The following is a 19,571-nucleotide window of genomic DNA, read 5'->3' on the forward strand; positions in this document are numbered from 1 at the left end:
GCGGCTGGTGCAGCCCAGGCTGATCTTGAACTTGCTAACAGAGCCTTGAATTCCTGATCCTCCTGCCTCCATCTCCCAAGTGCTAGGATTATAGGCTTGTGCCACTACCTGCATGCTTATTGAAGGCACACTTTTCTCCTGCCGCGTTTGGGATGTGGCGATGCAGAAGTTTGGCAACATGTGTGGGCATTGTCCTGGGATGCGGGTGCCATTCCACCCCACAGAAAGGCCAGTGTAGCTACGGCCAAGACAGCTCCCAAGAGCTAGTTGCACAAACCTTCTGACTATTCCCACACCACGACAGGACAGCAGTCCCAGGACAAGAAGCTCCTTCTGTGTGACCCCGGGGAAGTGCAAACTCTCTTGACTTGATCAGGCAGCCCCACCCCGCAGACAGTCTACAAGTAAAACTCAAGCTAGCACTTTTCTAGACTAGCTTCAGCCGGCTCTCACTGAGCGCCACTTATATGGTCGGTCCCCATCTCCTCAATTCCACAGCCTTCGTGGGCAAAGATTAGCTACTGGGAAGGCATTTTCGTACTCCCTGCTACTAGCAGAGGCTTCTGGACACCGGAGGGCGAACAGTGTTCGCTGGGCCAACACTTCCTCATTCTGTATCTTAGAGTGTCCGCCTGTGGCCCAGGATGCCATTCTTTCTGCCTTCTGAGAGAAAGTGGGTGCTTATGCTCTACCCGGTTCGTAATGGAACCTGCTGGTCCCAGGTTGGAGGACCTTAGAGTCGAGCAGGGCCAGCGGGCGTAGGGTGCGGGGGGGGGGGGGGGGGGGGGAAGCAGGTTCGCGCAGCAGGTGTTCACCGAAGGAAGCACAGGCCTGGCTTGGCGTAGCAGGTGTCCCGCTGGCTGAGCCAGGCAGCAGGTAGGCATGCAGTGGCGCCCCGGGGGTGGGGAGTCCTGGGGGCGGGGCGTGCCATCTCAGGAGGCCTGCCCCGCCCCCGCCCCCAGGCGGAGCGGACAGCGTTAACCCCTTTCCTACCCCCCTCCCCACCCCCAGTGGCTGGGCTGGCAGCAGAGGCTACCCATACTGCGCCTTGCGCCCTGCGCCCTTCACCTCAGCTCCGAGGTGTGGCGAGGCCCGGGGTCCTGCCTGGCCATGGACGCGGCCTCGTCCCCGCCCAGTGTTGAGAGGAAGCGCACCGGCTGGGGCCGCCTGCTGGGCTCCCGGCGGGGCAGCGCGGGACTGGCCAAGAAGTGTACCTTCACGCTGGAACTGGCCGAGGGTGGCCCGGCAGGCAGCACGCTCTACGCTCCCATTGCGCCCCCCGGAACCCCGGGGCTGGCGCCCCCCATGTCGCCCCCGGTGTCGCCCGCCCCGGCCCCCGCAGACCTCGGCCCACGTCCGCGCGTGAGCCTTGACCCACGAGTCTCCATATACAGCACGCGCCGCCCGCTGCTGGCGCGCACCCACATCCAGGGTCGCGTCTACAACTTCCTCGAGCGACCCACGGGCTGGAAGTGTTTCGTGTACCACTTCACCGTGTGAGTAACCTCCCCGCACGCACGCGCGACTCCTCTGGGCTGGTGCTGCTGCGACCCTGGGGGAGGGAAGGAAGGGCTAATTACAGAAAACAGAAATCAGATTGAGCCTCGTCCCTTAAGTTTAGTGACTCTGCTGTGGCTGGCGGGGGGGGGGGGAGGGGGAGGGGCGGGGGACATGTGGAGGGGACACTTGACACATGGGGCATGATGGCAGCCTAGGAGCTCCCCCAGGCTGTAACGCTTGGGATGGAGGACTAAGTTTAAGTGGTAGTCTCCACAGGAGGAGTAAGCAAGCTGGGAGCCATCCTTTTGGTGTGGGTCAGCTGTGACAAGAGACTCAGGAGCCCCAGGAGTGACTGGTGCAAGCCCATACAGGCTTTGGTGCGTGTCTCTGCCTTGGGCATTCAGGACAGCAGGGACATGTACAGGATAGATTGGCAGGTGCATTGGTGTTGCCCACGATGTCCACAGGGAAATGCCCACAGCCTCAGTAACCCACGCTGCTGAAAGTGGGCTGGATGGCCTGAGCCCAGCGGACACATGGTCTGGAGCCCATGACCAGCACCTGCTTGAAGGAGCAGAGCTGCACCTGGCCTTCATTGCTCCCAGGTGGCTCTTATTCTCACAGGCTGCCTGAGAGGGGCAGGGCACTTCATTTTTCAAGGGCAGGGGCACAGAAAGTCATCTCCAGAAATGGTTTGCAGCACTCCTTGCTGCTGCCTCCTCCTGGCCACCTTGAGGCAGCACTTCCCCACGGCACAGTTTCTTGGTGCCCTGACAGCCTCTGGCTCCCAGATTCTACTCTGTTGGACCCCACAGCTGACTGCTTTGGAAGCTCCATTAGGTGACCTCTTTGTGGCTTGTCTTGCCACCTGCGCAGGGCCTCCACTGGCTGTCCAGGGTTCAGTTTACTCCTCTCCGTGCACAGCAAGAGCCAGGCTCAGGAAGGTGAGTTCTCATGGCTGCTTGCCTTGCAGGGGGAGACAAAGATCTCCCACGGTAGCCAGGGACACCCTGTCCCCACACGCATTCTTGTTATGTTTTGAATGCCACCCAATACTCAGCCTTGCCTCCCAAAGTTCCAGGACCCCTGACACTTCATTGCTGATCTTTCAGGGAATGGAGGCTCTGTATGTGTCTGCAGCGGCAGTGGGGTTTTCTCAGGGCACAGGTAATAGTGTAGAAAGGCCCCAAAGGGCCTTACCACTGTAGGGAAGTCTAGCAAACCCATGGCTCACTGCTTCCCAGCACTTGCCTGCTGGATCCTATGATCCTGAGATGAAAGAGGAGGGGTGCCAGAGAAGCCCCTACTCTGTTACCTTTTGGTCCAGGAACCCCATCTGCCAAGGTGAACAGCCTTCAGACACTTGCATGGTATCCTCCTGGGAATGCAGGCCGTTAGAATGAGCATCATTAAGTTCCTGACTGGTAGCCTGGCTGGCCCTGGTGGAGGAAGAGGGCTTGCCACGCCCCAGAGGAAGTCTGTGCTTATACTGTGCTTTCTTCCTGAATTGGATTGTTCAGCCCTCGGGAAGTTTGCTCAGCAGAGCCTGCCTTTGCTCGGCCTCCCCAGGAGCCAGGAGCCACAGGGCCCTGGTGGCTTCTAGATTGGTGGTCAAAGGGCTTCTTGGTCTAGGAGAGGGAGTGAGCTGCTAGCTGCTGAGTGGTGGTGGTTGGTCAATGTTCCAGACCTGTGGAAAGGCTGGCAGTGGGGTTTAGTTACAAAGGGGGAGGGGTAAGTAAGCTGGGAGGCCCCTGCAGGGCACAGCATGTGGTTTGCCCAGACTCTAAGGGAAGGGGCCTCATCTCTATCACCTTCAGGAGGTGAGTAGGACCCTCTGGGTCAGGCAGTCTCCTGAAAAGAGACATGGCCAGCAGTTGGGAGCCCAGACACATCTTTAGAAAGTGCACAGTCATGCTGGTTGCCCCTGGTTGCTGCTCTAATTAGTATATGGCAGACATTGAGGCCTGCGGTGTGTAAGGTGGACTCCAGAACATGTCAGGGAATGGTTCTGTGGCCCGGAAGGACAGGCCTGCTCTTGAAAAGCAGGGCATGAAGGTGTGGGCACGGAGAGTGGAGTAGAGGTGAGAGCCAGCGTCTTGCAGGCTCTGGGGTATGCTTTCCCATGTGCATACGTATGTGTAAACAGACCCGGACATCCTGGCCCCTCCTTGGGGGACCCCTGACTTGGCCCAAGTAGAGCAGCCCTTCCTGTGTCTGTGCTGGCTTTCCCTGGCTGACAGGGTCAGGACATGGTCCCCAGGCACTGCCTTTTGCTGTTTGGGTTCCCACCCCCTCACCCTAATCCTATCTTGTGGCTCTTTGTGACCCCCATGGAGAGCAACCCCCTTCCTAGTCAAGAGTTTTGGCATCCTGCCCTGCTGCTGGGCTTTGGCCAGGCTCAAGGGCAGATGCTCCATAGTATCTGTGCTGATTGTCAGGCTGCTTGGAGATCCTGGTTGTGACTAACAGAGGCCTTTGAGGGACACTGCCCACCTCCCTCGTTCTTGAACCTAAACTTGATCACCTTGTTTCTATCCTCTCACAGCCCTGGCTTGCTCAGACCCCAAGAACTTTCTGGTAGCTTTGTTAGTACCTCAGGAAGTTGATTGTGAGTGGAGCTTGCAGCTGCTCCTGGCCTAGTCTTTCCAAATGCAGGGGCTGCAATGCATTGGCCCTTATGGGATGGCCTCTACGCAACTGTTTAGCAAACCTAGGAAGACAGCTGGCAGGATGATGCGCACAGAGCACTGAGGTAGCCGGAGGGCTGTGTAGATGACCACATCTTTCCTTCTGGTCCTTGCAAACACCTCTGCCTATTTATCCTTCAGCCCTGGATAAAATTTGAGATGTCTCTTTGAGGCTTTTCCACATGCCATCTCCTCTGAGGCCTGGTCCTTGGTGTCACCTGCTGGCTCACTTGGCATCATCCCATGACTGTCCAGATGCATATGCCCCCTCAAGCTGCCTGCAGACCCAGTCTGCTATTTCTGTGTACACGGTTGCCTGTTTGTGGAGTCCTTCATCTTGATTCGACCTTAGCTGGGTGGCCACAGAAATCCTTTTCACCAGGGCTCTCTCCTGGGTGGGAAAGGAAACAGTCCCATGGAACTCAGATCCGAGGAAGGGCCTCCCTACCCTGGAATCATGAGGACAAGGGAATGTGTGCCAGGCCAAAGCGGTGGTCCTGGGAGCCACTGAAGCAAGGAAGGTGCCTATGACAAGGGTTGGGTCAGCTGCTGTGGCCTCTGTTTCTCAGGGAGTTTGGTCCTGGAGCCCTCTGGTGGCAAAGTAGTGTCCGGAGCTCAAGCTTCCTGGGTGTGGCGTTGCCCTTACAAATGGTGGTTGCTTACAGTGCACAGTGTAGGGTGGCCTTCACAGCAGGTTTGCCTAGCTGTGAGGAGAGCTGCAGCTGCCACTATCTAGTTGCTTTTGAGTAATAAGATGCACAGGTTCTGGTCGTGGCCTGTGTAAGGGCCCCTGCTCCCCCCTCTCTCTCCTCAGCACCCTTATCTAGGAAATGGACCCTGATTAGGCCCATAGTCCCTCCAAGCTCTGACATTCCAGGCCAACTGTCGGTTCCTATGCTGTGTTTCATTTCCTCCTTCATGAACCTGACAGGCTGGGGTCAGCCTCCAAGGAACATGATCCAGGCCCAGAGGGAGACCAAGTTGGTATGGGAATGTGTGGTCAGTCTGGAGGAAAGGTTGCATGCAGAGAAGCTTCTGGAAGCTCTTATGTGGGGTGCCTCTGACAGGGAGAATAAATGGATAAGTGCTGTCAACAGGGGTCACTTGGATGCTGAACCTGAGGAATAGCTGCAGAGGGAGGTGCAGGCCCTTCTGACCCTACGGGGAAGCATGTGGAATAACAGGTAGGGCAGGGGGGAGGCTGTGGCTCTGCAGGGCCTCAGGGCCAAAGAGTAGGTGGTACTAATGGGCCACCTCTGCTATGTAAGCTCTGCTCACCGCACCCATGGCACTCTGGGATGCATCTTCCTTGCCTCTTTCTGGTGGGAGTCCTGTTCCATCGCCTCCCACTGAGTGTGCTGAGGCCCCAGATTTCTGAGGGGGAGCCAGTGGTTGCCCTATCAGCAGGGTGACCATGGCTACCACAGGACCTGACTTTCTGTGAGGCTTCTGAGCACGTGAAAGCACTACCACTGTAAACTCTTTATCTTCTGCTGTGTGGCCCAGCCCCGTTCCCTGGCCCTACCCAGAGGCCTCTTGAAAGGTGGAAGGGACTATAGCAGTGCCTCTGTCAAGGGCCTGTCAAGTATGGCTACTTGCTGTCTGTGCCTGGGAACCCTGGCCCTTTCTCCACACACAGAGCTTGGTATGCCCAAGGAGCCAGCAGCCCCTTCCCCTTCCATATGCTACATGCCGATCAGAACCAAGTAAGGAGAGAGTTGCTGCTCTTCTGGGAGCAGAGGAGAGAGAGCCCCTGGGTAGGAGGAGCCTGTCATTGTCCCCTGGAGATGAGTTGGAATCCAACCTGACAGACGTCAGCCTCAACGCACAATCTGTCAAACGTGTAGAAGCTGTTTCCTTCAGGAAGCCTCTCCAGGCACAGATCTGCTAGAGCCTTTGTGTCTCCCTGCTCTGCCTTCTTGTACGTCTTTGTGTGTGTGTGTGTGTGTGGGTGTGGGTGTGGGTGTGGGTGTGTACATGTGTCTTGATGTCCTGAGTGTTAAGGCAGGCAGAGAGGGCCACCTGGAGCTGCCTGGCTCCTTTCAAGGGCTTTCTCCGCCTTTTCCCTGCTGGTGCTTCACTCCACTCTCATAGCCTGGGCTGTGACGACTGCTGCCTGGGCAACCCTGAGCCCCACAGACAGGCCAGACCGATGACATCTGCCCGCAGTATTTTTATCCAGTGACATTCCTGAGCTTGGGAAAGTGGTGGGCAGAGACAAAGGCTGATGGAGGGCCTTTCTGTGGCCTGGGGATAGTTCCGAGGGCCCCACCCATTGCTGGTCTACTACTAAGTCACGGCTTCTGTCCTGGCCTCTGCCCTGGCTGGATACAGGCAGAAGTGAGGTGGAAGCACTTCATACGGAGCTTGCCCAGGTTCAGGCCTCCCTGTGGGAAGTCCCCGGCTTTGGTTTATGGGGACTGACTGAGCAGAACACACCTAGTTCCAGAAGGGTGCAGTGCATCCTGCAAAGGAGGCTGGGCTCATTTGTAAAATCACCCTCCCCATAAGCCTAGGGAAAGAGAGAGAGAGAGAGAGAGAGAGAGAGAGAGAGAGAGGAGAGAGAGAGAGAGAGAGAGAGAGAGGAGAAAGACAAAGAGAGAGAGAGAAGAGAAAGAGAGACAGAAGAGAAAGACAGAGAGAGACAGAGACACACACAGAGACAGAGAGAGATACACAGAGAGAGACAGAGAGACTTTGTGGTCTTCAATGTGGTCCATCCTGCGGGCCATGCCCTGTGCTGGTGAGGAGGTATTCTGTGGCTGTGGGAGAGATAGTTTGTGAACACCTTTAGGTCCTTTTAGTCTATGGTGCATTTTAACTCCAGTGTTTCTCCACTGACTTGTTCCTGGACTGCCTGTCCGTTGATACAGTTTGTCCTTAACTATCATTCTGTTAGATAATGTTTCTCCTTTGAGATCTAATGCTCTTTGCTGTATACAGTTATGTGCAGGAATTCACTGTTGATGCCATCCCTTTGCCAGGCTTCTCTGTCTCCTTTTAATTTTTGGCTGGCTGCCAGTTGACTTTCCTGATGTGAGAGTGGGTACTGCTTGCCTTTGTTTTCATTTGCCTGAGGTGTGTTTCCAATCCCTGAACTGTCAGTGTCTGTGTTAGTTAGTTTCATCATTGCAGCGACAAAGTGCCTGACAGAAGCAACTTAAGAAAGGATGGAGTTACTTTGACTCTCAGTTTGAGCTTGAAGGAGAGCAGAGACATTTTTTTTTCAGGGTATCGCATGAAGCTTTTCTTATAGGACCGATCTGTTGATGAATTCTTTCAGTTTTGCTTGCTTTAGAATGGCTTTATTTTTCTTTTTCGGAAGGATAGTGTTGCTGAGTATAGTATTCCTGGTTGGCAGTTTTTTGTTTGTTCATTTTTAATTTCCTCTTAGAACTCTGGCTGTATCACCTCATCCTTTCCTGACCCATAAGGGTTCTTGCTGTTAGTCTAATGAGGATTTCCTTGTATGTAACGTGGCACACCTCTCTTGCCGTGTTTAGAATTCTCCGCCTTGTATTTTTGGTAGTTTGATGATAATGTTCCTTGTAGAGTATCTTTTTAATTTTTTTTTAACTTTATGTGTATGGATGTTTTGCCTGCAATGTATGTCTGTGTACAACGTATATGCAATGCCTTCAGATGCCAGAAGAAGGTGCTAGATCCTTAGAACTGAAGTCACAAATGGTTGGGGTGCTGGAAATCAATGCCCCCCCCCCAGCCCTGCAAGAGCAGTCAATTTCTCCCACTCTGTAGAGCTTTGTTGTATCTATTAGGGGTCCTTTGAGCTTCACAGGCTTAAATGTATCATTTTCAAAAATTGTGAAGTTTTCAGTAATTATTTTGTCAACAATTTTATTGAGTTTCTATGTCTTTTCCCTTCTCTTCTCATCCTGAAACACCTACAGTGTACCTGTTTACTCACTTTCTGGTCTCCTATAGGTCTTGAAGGTTTTCTTTGCTTTTACATATCTTTGGTCTCACTTTCTTTTTTGTTAGGCTCAGAAATTCTTTTGCCTGATCTGTTCTGCATTGAGGCTCTTAATAGTGGTTTTTAAATTTTTTTCATATATCATGTTCTTTTATTCCAGACTCCCCTAAAAACCATCTGACCCTTTGCTAAATTTTTTATTCATATCATAAAATATTTTCCTTAGTTTCATTAAATTGTCTTGCTATTGTATCTTATTATGTTTCCTTTAAGAAAAAAACCGACTAGTTTGAATTCTGTTGCAGGTGGGCTATCTCTTTCCGTTTCTTTGGGATGTATTGCTAGAGAGCAGAGTTCCTCTGGATGCCTTCACCTTTCCCCACAGGTCTTTAGGATGCAGTGTTCTCCAGCAAGGGAATGCTCTGCTCTTAACTTCAGGTGGGCCATGTTCCCATGGACACCATCCCTCTGCCTGGCCTCTATCTGAAGCCTCCAGCAAGCACTTTGGTCCTTGTTTTGTACCTCGTCACCTCATCTGTAAGGTACAGAGTCACTGGGGAGCAAGCCTTAAGTTTCCCTTCCATCCCTCTTGCAAGTGGGTGCTCTTCTTTGTACCCTCTGTAAACTGAGTTCTTGGGCAAACTGAACAGCACTCAGAACAGCCCTCCAGAGTACCTTCTCATGGAACTTGCAACCAGAAAGGCACAGTCAGGGTTCCTCAGATGCCTAGAGATCCAAGCCACTCCATCTTTCTTCAGGCTTTGTCCTTATAGAGAACCCTCTTGCAGCCCAGGGACCCCACCTTCCCTTGGACCAGAGTGTGTCTTTTCTCATGTTGGTTGCAGCCTCTGAGAGAGGAGAGGGGAGGGGGCTTCACCCATGTTCCATACCCCATCCACCTGGCAGAGGGGAGAATCTGGAGGTCCCAGGGGAAGCCCACTTGTGTCTAAGCATCCCCAAGGAGCCCTGTGCTCAGAGCACTTGACCTTGGCAGAGTTCTGCTCCACACCATCTCTGCCTGTTGCTCATGAAGCACACCTATGCCCTTGGCTGTTATGACTTAACATATGGCAAACCATGAAGCTCTGGTGGCTAAAGGAGCATGTTACTGGCATGTGGCCAGGCAGACAGCCAAGGCAACAGAGCCTTAAAAATCCATATTAGGAAAGGCATCATCTCAAGCTTCATGAGGGATATCCCATCATCACATGGCCAAAGCATAAAACAATCAGATGGAGGCTTTAAAAAAAAAAAAAAAATATATATATATATATATATATTTTTTTTTTTTTTTTTTTTTTTTTTTTTTTTAGCTTTTTCTTTTGTAGCTTATTTTGTAGCTCTCTGGCTTGCCTGGGACTGGATAGATAAGACTAAACTGACCTCAAACTCAGAGATTCTCCTGCCTCTGTTTTGTGAGTGCTGGGATTAAGGGTGCATTACCATGCTGACAAAATGATTCTTAACCAGAAAAAAAAAAAAGTCCCTATTAATCAAAACAAAGCAGTTGTACCAAGAGGTGAATGTCCTCAAGAAAGGACTGGTTTCAGGTGACATCTACATGGTCGCCTCCTCAGGACTCTCAGAGACCATGCCATGGGGTGGTATTGTTTCCCTAGTTGCTGTGAGGCTGCTTCTGGGGAGGGGTGTGTGTGTGTGTGTGTGTGTGTGTGTGTGTGTGTGTGTGTGTGTGTGTGTGTGTGTGTGGGCTAGTGCATAGTTACCATGACAACAGTTAAGGGACATAACTCCTGAATCCGCCTGTATATGAGTGACAGTTATCAGTATTCATTCACCATGGTTAGACTTTTATGTTTTCTGGAAAGGCAGGAAACAAGCCTTGTTCAGCAACTGTGAGCCCTCCTATCCTCAAATTCTTTTAACCCCAGAGATTCAGAACTCCTGAGGAATGGCTGAGCCCACAGCCTCAGCAGGTGCCCAAGCCTGGAGCAAGATGGCCAGGGGACATCATAGGACTGGAGAAGGTGTGAAAGTCTTATCTTGTTGGCAGTAACAACTGGCGTGGGTCAGAAAGCACTGCAGGAATTCAGCTCCCCAGTTGTCCTAGTGACTAAGGCACAAGACCTTCCATCCCTTTTGGAGATGAGCAGGTGAGAGCCCAGAGCTCATCCAGTGTACACCTATGCTGCTTTTCTCTGTAACAGTAACCAGGGGGAAACCAAAACACTCAAGGGGTCTCATTCCCTCCAACTCCTGCTTATGCCTAAAGCCACACAGAGCTCAGCTGCACCATGATGGGTCCTGGCGAGATCACAGATTCAGCTCTGAGGGTCTCGGCTACCAACTGTCCAAAATCTACATGGGTTGGACAGCCAAGTATCAGGGCAGAACTGCTTCCCCGGGACCTGCAAAGCTATCACGACTAGAGGAGTGAACGAGCCCTGTACAGCCTCCAGGAAATACTGGGACCAGAAGAGCTAATGGTGCTAATGGTGGTGGGATTGAGGTGTGTAAGTTATGATGGAGGGATATTTGACCACGTCCCTTGGATGGGGAGGCCTGGTGGCACTCAGAGGAAGGATAGCAGATTACCAAGAAGAGACTTGACACCTTATGAGCATATGCAGGGGGAGGAGGTCCCCCTCAGTCACAGTCATAGGGGAGGGGAGTAGGGAGAGAGTGGGAGGGAGGGAGGAATGGGAGAATACACAAGGGAGGGGATAACAATTGAGATGTAATATGAATAAATTAATAAAATATTTTTTTAAAGTTATGATGGAGGGAACCTGTAGGGCAGAGGACATGAGGTCTTTGGTGAAGAAATAACCAAGAAATATACAGGGGAGGAGGGGAGCGTAGAAGGACTGAGCAAGTATGTGGATAGCATGCCCTTTCTTGGGTCCTCATTAAACAAATTGCAAAACTCACAGTTTGAGATTGCCTCTTGCTCGAGGGTGGGCAGTAGGTATCACCTGTTGGGTCTGTTGCCTCGTTCCTGTCTGCTGTGTGAGCTGGCTCTGCTCAGTGAGAGAGGGTAGGGTTGCTGTCATCCTTCTGTGGCTAGCTCCCTCGCTCCCTGGGGATGTGGGGGGGGGGGAGGGGGAGAGGGAGGCATGCTGGGGTGGAGCAGATAGACTGAGGCTTATGCCCAGTGCTCTGTGCTCCTTCATGCCAGGCCTAGAATGCCAGCCCCTGAGGTGACAAGGCCAGGCTTCCTGGGGAGTGCTTGAAGGAACCTAAGCTGGAATGGCCCACAGTATCTGTGGTTACAGAGTTAGCGCGGAGCAACAAGCTTAGGAGCAGAGTGCTGCCCGGAATTGGCCCAGTGTAGGTGACCCTGGAAGACTGAAGTTGGGGGGCTAACCAGTGCCAAGGAGAAGCAGCATCCCCTCCCCCATCTCAGAGAGCTAGAGAGCTGAGGGGAAGCAGGAAGGATGGTAGGTAGACATTCTGGGGCAGGCGGCAGGCTAGGAAAACCACAAGATTGTTGGTGAGCCTTGAAAGACATAGAGCTTAAAGGTGCCTGGGCCCTGCTGGAGGACCCCAGGAACACAGGGGGTGGTGAGCACATGGGCACCTCAGGGAAGCCACCTGGCTTTGCCTGAAGCCACATACATGTCTAGTATGGTCTGGTGTCTACCTCGCACTTCTTGAAGAGGGGAATGTGCCCAGTGGTTTTCCAACCTTCCCCATTGCAGGTCAGTGGTCCTGTCTGTAGATGGCCAAGCTGGCCACTGCCTTCCTTGCTGATCTGGAGTCCAGAGACCATTGTGTGGAGATGGGCAAGGAGTTCCCACCCTCTTCAGCTCTTCCTCCTTGCTCCCTCCTCTCCAGCCTTACTTCTACTTCCTCTTTTCTTTCTTTCTCCTCCTAGTCCCTCCTCCCCTTTATGTAGCTCTCCTTCCTTTTCCCCATCCTCCTCCTTCTCTCCCATTCTTTTCTCTCTCCCTTTCCTCCATCTCCCTCCCTCTCCCTGCCCTTTACCTTCTCTGCTTCCTCCTCCTCCCTCCTGCCTGAAGTTTTTCACTTGGTAACAGGCCAGGCCCATCCCTGTTTCCAAGTAATGAGGCATGCATTGGTCTTTGAGGTGGTTTTGCTTTTTTTGTTCTGTAGGGTCACTCCTACAGAGTCCTCAGTTCCCTCCCTAGGGACAGGCTATAATATCATGGCGCATGGCCCAGAGACAGCAAGCTTGCTTTTTAATCCCATAGATCCTGTAGAGGACGGCCTGGGGTGGCTTGCTATCTGTTGTGGCCCACATGGTTGTGTCCGTCTTTGAGCAAGGCTGCTTGCTTTCAGACAATTCCCTCTACGCAGGGGAGCATCTCAGAAAGGCTTGTACAGCCATTCTGTACCCATCTGGGTGATACAGGGCTGACAGAATCAAAGTATGGCTTGCCCTCCTTCCATGGCTTAGCTGGATAGCTTTAGTCTACAGCCGAGTCCTAGAATTGCAGTTGCTAGATGGGTGTGGTAATTCTTTGTTTGTGGGAACCTGAAGACCAGGGGTGTGTACAAAACCACACAGGAAATTTGGTGTCTTTGAGTCAGACAATACTGAACACCTGGCTACCAGTGGCCAGCAGTAGCTTTTACTCTGCTCAGGAGCCCTGACTGGCACGCTCACAAAGCCCTCTGATGCCAGGAGGGCTGTGATTCACTGAGCACCCAGACAAGCCCCTCCCTAGGTGCTGCTGTGGTTCACCCTCTTGGGTCCTCTGTACAGTACACAGTGGATGTTTCCAGAGAAAGCATAGGACCTAGACCTGCCCCCCACCCACAGTCTTCTCAGTGGGAAGCAGGACTCTAAAGACAGGGAGTGACCTTCAAGTGGCCTAGTACTCCTGGGAAGGCAGGTTGGGCAGAAGGTGGGCCCAGGTAGCAAAGGCCACATGGCTTGCCTGTGTTCCTCTGAGCAGACAGATGCAACCCCTATCTCCCTGTGAGACTCTGTGGAAGGGGACCATCCATAGTGCAACTGTGGAACCTGGTCTGTCAGGTGACATTGAGAGCAGGTAGTCTTCATGCATACTAAGCTGGCCTCACTTCTACTGGATCGCAGAATGCCCTCTCTTGAGTGAGTGGTAATGGCAGGGGCCAGTTTGAGATGGACATGGCACCATTCCAGAGCCTGCATACTGGGAGTATGTGGTCTGAAAGATCACCTTGATTTTTGGAGTATCTCTCACATATGGACAGGGCCTGGGCCTCTGTCTCGGAGATGCTAACAGGTCATGTGGTCATATGTGTTTGCATATCACAGAGACCCACATCTTGCTATATGTAGCTATTCAAGACTGCCATCTCACTGTCCAACACCTATGTGTCTCTGGCATTAGAGAGGATTTTCTTTCTTTCTTTCTTTCTTTCTTTCTTTCTTTCTTTCTTTCTTTCTTTCTTTCTTTCTTGGCTTTTTCAAGACAGAGTTTCCGTGTAGCCTTGCCTGTCCTGGACTCACTTTGTAGACCAGGCTGGCCTTGAACTCACAGAGATCCGCCTGCCTCTGCCTCCCAGAGTGCTGGGATTACAGGCGTGCGCCACTGTACCCAGCGGGGATTATTTCTAAGTGGACATATGAACTAGTCACCTCCTTGCAAGTGTTCAGAATATACTGCAAATAAGATCTGCATGGAGGAAGTTCTCCAGAGCTTAGGGGAGACTTGTGCCAGCCACATAAGTTAAGCTGGAGTGCTACTGAGACACCCTTGCCCCCTACTCTGTCCACACTAGCTTCCATTACACTGGGTGGGAGAGGCCCAGATAAGAGTCCATATTTCCATGTGTGCATATGTGTGTTGGGTGGGCAGAGTGACAGTCCACAGATAATGAATGGCTACTTTCTTTTTTTCAGACAGGGTCTCTCTGTGTAGCCTTGGCTGCTCTAGACTCACTTTGTAGACTAGGCTGGCTTTGAACTCACAGAGATTCGCCTGCTCTGTCTCCCTGAGTGCTGAGATTATAGGTATGTGCCTCTGCACCCTGGTATGAATAGCTAGCTACTTTTGTGTGGTCCCTGTTCCCAAGTCAAGCTTTTAGGTCTCAGGAAGTTGGAGTGTTAGACTGTCATCAGGTGTGGAAATGATCTTCTGCCTCACATCCATGCAGAGTCCATGAAGCGGGGGCTGTGGAGGATAAGCAGATGTAAGAAGAGGAAGGGTAGGGACAGTTGGATTTGTGCATAAATGGAGATGTAGGTGGGTACTTGGGTGGAGTGCAGGACATCCTTCTGGACAGCTGGCTAGTTAAGTTGATAGATGTATGGTGGGTGGTAGATGTGTAGGTAGTCTGCTGGACAACTGAGTTCATAGATGGCAGAATTGATGGATGGATGAGTGGATAGGTGACTAGATGGATATGGTGGATGAATTGATAAGATGGTGGGTGGTCAGATGTGAGATAGATAAAATAATGGGTGGGTGGGTGGATGTCTAGGTTGGTGGGTATTGTGGACTCTTGAAGTAGTAGATAGGTGTATGGAGAGGAGGAGAGGAGGGACAGGAGGAAGGAGAAATGGATTGATGCCAATTGTAGTACCAACTAGGCATCCTGGCCAAAGCACTTGATGTCCAGAGAAGCTTCATAGGATCATGTGGCCTTGCCTGTGTCACCAGCTTAGTTGCAGCTGTCTGCCATCTTGAGCCAATGCTTCCTGGTCATCCTATGCTAATATAACCAAAGTCTGAGACCCAAAAGGTATCAGGGTCTCCTTAACCTGGAAAATGACCCAGCCTTACTTCAGGGACTCAGGAGAGACTCAAAGCCATCCCCCATCCTGAAGTAGTTTCTAAATGTGCCTCCATGGTGGGACATAGACCACCTAGCTGGGAGCCTGTTTGTTAATGCTCAGACTCTGGGCCAGCCAATGAGCTCTGAATCTATGGGTGTTGGTTTGCTGGCTGTGGTGTTCCTGTGAGCTAGAAAGACTAGACTCAGATGTGGGTGTGGGTATCAAGGACAGGGATATCATGTCAGGGTTACTGTGTTTCTTGTACCCTTCCCCTGACCTTTACAGTTGCCTGGAAGTGCCTGCGGGGGGTGGGGGTGGGGGGGCGTAGCCCTGGGTTTCTAGGAAGGGTATTCCTGGTGACCAGAAGCTGTGAGCAGCATCCCAGGCTCTCACTCTGATCAAGAGGCAGCTGTTGGGCCCCACAACTTCCTCATAAGATCCTATTCATGGGAGAGTGATGCGTTTCCTGGGCACTGGTGGGCAGGCGGTCTCACAAGAGAATCCCGGCTGTGGGTTGCTTGACCTGCAGGCAGTGCAATAGTAACACAAACTCAGAGGGAAACTGAGGAGGAACTGGCCAGGGATTCCCAGGAACACAAAGGATGATGATGATGATGATGATGATGATGATGTGTGTGTGTGTGTGTGTGTGTGTGTGTGTGTATGCACGCATGTGCGCTCGCGTGCAGGTGGCTGTAAAGAAAGGGCAGAAGCTGTGTCCTTGCAGTTGGGCCATACCTGACACCCAGAATCCTTCCCAGTGAGCTGAACAGCCACAAAGGGTCCTAGTAGTTGAGGATTGCAGCCTATTTTGACTCTCTAGCACTGCAGGGGTGACAACTGGGTGCAGGAGGGCTGAAGACAGTGCAAAGGCTGCTGGGAACCTTCAGGAAATGTCTCAGCTGTCATAGAGAAAGCACAGGAGTGGTGATGGGGTTACAGAGTCCCAAGTTTGCATTTGAGAGAAAAGTGGGCCTGGCACTCTGTCTCAGGCTTATCCAATGACCTCAGGTGACCTGGTGACCTTCCTTTGTTCTAGGGACACTGGATCTCCACTTCACTTGGCCTGGAGGTAAAACACAAGGCAGGTATACAAAGGGCCTTTGAGAAATCCCTGCCAACCTGTGCAGTAAAGATGGTTTTCCGCTAAGTGTGAACTCACCCTCTCTCTCCCAGATCAAGGTCCCTGGGTTAGCTCTTTTGAGGTGTGGCACCTCTCCACGCAAGTGGGAATGTTCTGGCTGTCCTTGGCACGAGGACTGGGGTGGGAAGTTAGGGGGGAGACTGGGGGCTCTGCTGCTTCCAACTTTGGTTCTCAGGGCAGCCCCACCTCTGCTGAGCTTATCAAGGCCTCACTGGCTGGCTGCCTGTGGCCTCAAAGTCATACCGCCCTGGGCGGGTGTCCTTGGGCAAGCCAGCCTCTTCCAGGGTGGTAGACAAATGTCTGTCATGTGTGGGGTATCCTTGGGTGCCAGGCACCTGTTGAACAGGGCACATACTGGCTCATAGAGGTTCAGGGATCCCAAGCTCACATAGGTACCTAAGTATGTTCTCAGTGTGTTTCCTGGAGGGCCTCAGTTGGAGGCAGGCAGGGACCAGCTACTGCAGGGGGGCTCTGGAGGTGTCGAATACATCCTGTGTGGGGTGCTTCCCAAGTTCTGTCAATGTAAAGTCAGAAGGAAGCAACTTTTCAGTGTGTGAGCAGCACCTGGGGCCCCCGACCAGCTGAGATGGCTGCAGGCCATCTACAGGGGCACTGTGGATGTTGGATGTCACTTATGGACAGGCAGGGGACTCAGAGTAAAGTCAGGACATGTGGAAGAAACTTTGGGACAATTAGGACTGGGTTTGACTGGCATGGGAAAGTGTCCCTCACTTTGGCAAGTGACAAGGTAATCATCCTGGGGCCAGGATACACGGTCATCTAACATGGAAAGAACCAGGAAGAAGCATTAAAGAGTTGCTGTGGTAGCCTCATTATATGAATTTTATAACAGATGCATTTTTGTAATTTGGATAATAAAAGCTCACCATAATAAAAATAAGTAATAAGACGCCTGCTGTAGGGTTTTGCACACCCATGATGGCAGGAGGTGGTGGGGCGGCAGAGGGGGGGTGTTTCCTGTCATTTCAGGTAGAAAACTCTGACTGAATGTGCTTTGGAACTTGAGTGGGTGTTGGGGTAGGAAGGTATGCCTGGATGAGGGATCCCATAGGTTCTTGGCCGCAGGGCACTGTCTCTTTTTGGGCTCTGGGCCTGAGGCCCAGGTCTTATCCTTAGGGTAGTCTGGGGTTAGTGCGGATGATGTGTGTGGGCAGAGCTATGGTCCTGATGAAACAGCTTTTCTTTGGCATCAATACTGGTTCATCCTGGGAGGACCTATATCTGGCCAAGTGGCCTCTGGAGTCCTTGAAGCCCTGGAGGCAGTAGGAGAAACAGCCTAGGTAGGGTGGGGCAGGGAGCCCAGGTGGCTCACAGGTGGGCTTGGGGCTATAGCTGACAGGTCTCATTTTAAGGCTTAAGCCCAGAGATACAGGGATTGGGGCTCTACCTCTTGTTTTCTCTTTATCACAGAGGGTTGGACGGTCAAGGACAAGTCCCCAGGCAGTGATATGATTGTTCCCCTCTGGAAGCTTGGAAGGAAGGAAGGTATCTATACCTAGACACCAGATGTGTGCTGTTGTGTGGTCCTTTCCTGAGTGGCCAGCCAGGGTACAAGTCCCCAATCTGGGTGGGAGGCTCTCCACCCTCTCTGCAGCCAACTACTGCTCTCTTCCTAGCTCACAGCAGGCTATCTGAGGGTCTGAGTCAGAGGGGACTTTGGCCCCCACCAGGGCTGGGCACCTACAAGCCCCCTTGTCTATATGGTTTGTCTTAGGAAGGGACACAGGGCAGTGACAGAACCTGTAGCCTTAAGGCCTATTGGGTGGCCTCTGTGTCTGGTGCAGCTTGGGTAGCTTTATGCAGCCCCACCCTGTCCCCACGTACTTCTTATAAGAGTGCATTGCACAAGCACCTGTTGTGGGTGGGGCTGCTGTGCTGGGTGGCTTGTCCAGCTGGGACTAAAGCAGGTTCCTTTCACAGCATTGGAAAGGCAGCAAGGCATAGGGGGGCTCCTTCATCCTGTGTGGGTGACCTCTACATTGGGGAAGCTGGCCTGGCCTGTGTGAGGGTGAGGGAGCGAATACAGGACCCATCTCTACTAGCCTCCACTCCCGGAGAGCATAGCCTTGGGTTTCCCATAGCCTCTCACTGGTCTGCTTTGCATCCTGACGCCAGCTAGGTAGGCTGGGACCTTGCCATGGCTGGTTATATTCCTGAATGGCGCTGGCAGCATTCCTGAGAGCCCATAGGGAACTAGGCTCTACCAGATGACTCTAGACCTGCAGGCTGTAACCTGAACCACCCCTTCCCAGGAGCTCTGTGCCTACTGGGTTGGGCCCCCTCCCTGGGAACGGACTCTCTTGGGTAAGTGTGGAGGCTAGACCTAAGGAAACCTGACAGAGACATGCCCATTTAGAGCTGGCCCAAGCAGACTCAGGAGTGTATGGACTCTTTCTGGGGGTTCTGCTTAGGGCATGCCAACCACAGCACTGCAGCTGTGACCTTGGTTGCTGGAGGCCTCACAGACACGCTCAGGCCCAGTTGTTCCATTTTAAAGCTGTGGAGACTGAGCCTCAGAGTAGACTCCTTCAAAGAAGAGGTGACTCTTTGTCTTGGCTTCTACTTTTTGTGTTCATACCCACCAAACCAGGTGTGCAACTCACCCCGCCACTCCCGCCAAGAGGAGACATGTCTGGCCTAGCAGAATGTGGTGGTCTTATTCTCAGGGGAAGAGTGAGGGGCTAGGCCAGGGTTACCATGGAGACAGCTTCAGGCTTTCTAGTGTCACTTCTAGCTGGTCCCAGAGCCTGAACAGGTGACAACTGACATGTCTGCCTGGCCTGGGAAGATCTGGGCTGTGTCACCTTCCCCCAGGAGAAACCACCCCCTACCGGTCCAGAGCCCTTCAGTGAGCATGGTGCCACCAGCATGCTGGATTGAGAGAATGCTGGGCAGTATCATTACAGGCCAGAGGCTGGGGCTCTGTGCCTGGTGATGACTTAACCTCTTTGGGCTTCAGCTATTAATGGACACTGGCTTTAGGAGGGTCTGGTTCATAGAGCAAGCTTCTCCACTGTCAAATGGTGACGTTGTCTATTGTGATGATAACCCTGTGTGGAGTTGAGCACCATCCCTGGCAGAAACCAGTAACAGCTCTCCCTACTGTGACAATAAAAAGTGGCAGATGTGGCCCCAGCGCCACTGGGTGAAATTGCTTCTGAGGCCTCTGTCCATGGGGCATTAAGGGGAGGCTTTAAAAGTGAATGCAGGGGCCAAGGTGCACATCAATTAAAAGCACATGCTGCGTAAGCCTGAAGATTGAGTTTGATCCCCGGAGCCCACGTAAAGGTGGAAGAGAGGACCAATTCCACACAGTTGTTCTCTGACCTCTGCGCACACCACGGCATGTGTGTCCTCCCTCCACATCCTACATGTACACAAGGGTAATAAATAAATTTCAAAGGTGAGCCCAGACAGAACAGGCCCTGAGAACATGGTCTGGTGGACCCTGGGAAGCACAGGTCAGCAGTGGACAGCAGAGCTGGGGTTAGCAGTCCCCACTGTGGGTGAGGAGTGAGGTCTGATTACAGGATAGGGTGCGTTCAACTTCACACATACTTCCAGCCTGCTTCCACATCCATGTTGCTCTGGGTCTCTCTC

The 19,571-nt window shown here is 52.4% G+C and overlaps 1 protein-coding gene across 8 annotated transcripts in view; it reads left to right on the forward strand.

The window, feature by feature from the left end:
• The first annotated feature begins 1,055 nt into the window (after window positions 1-1,055).
• Window positions 1,056-19,571, forward strand: part of Kcnq1 (potassium voltage-gated channel subfamily Q member 1) — a 332,780-nt gene continuing 314,264 nt past the window's right edge. For 7 of the 8 annotated variants that reach the window (XR_007830636.1, XM_051145712.1, XM_051145714.1 and 4 more), the window contains exon 1: window positions 1,056-1,496. Coding sequence is in view for 6 of the 8 variants with exons in the window: in XM_051145712.1 (XP_051001669.1) it covers window positions 1,111-1,496 (386 nt within the window). In the remaining 2 variants the exon portion in view is untranslated. Of the gene's footprint in view, window positions 1,497-2,095; window positions 2,445-19,571 lie in introns of those variants that run through there. The other variant, XM_051145718.1, reaches the window with a different exon arrangement.

Source organism: Acomys russatus, chromosome 5 (genome assembly GCF_903995435.1).
Source record: "Acomys russatus chromosome 5, mAcoRus1.1, whole genome shotgun sequence".
Taxonomy (NCBI): Eukaryota; Metazoa; Chordata; class Mammalia; order Rodentia; family Muridae; genus Acomys; species Acomys russatus.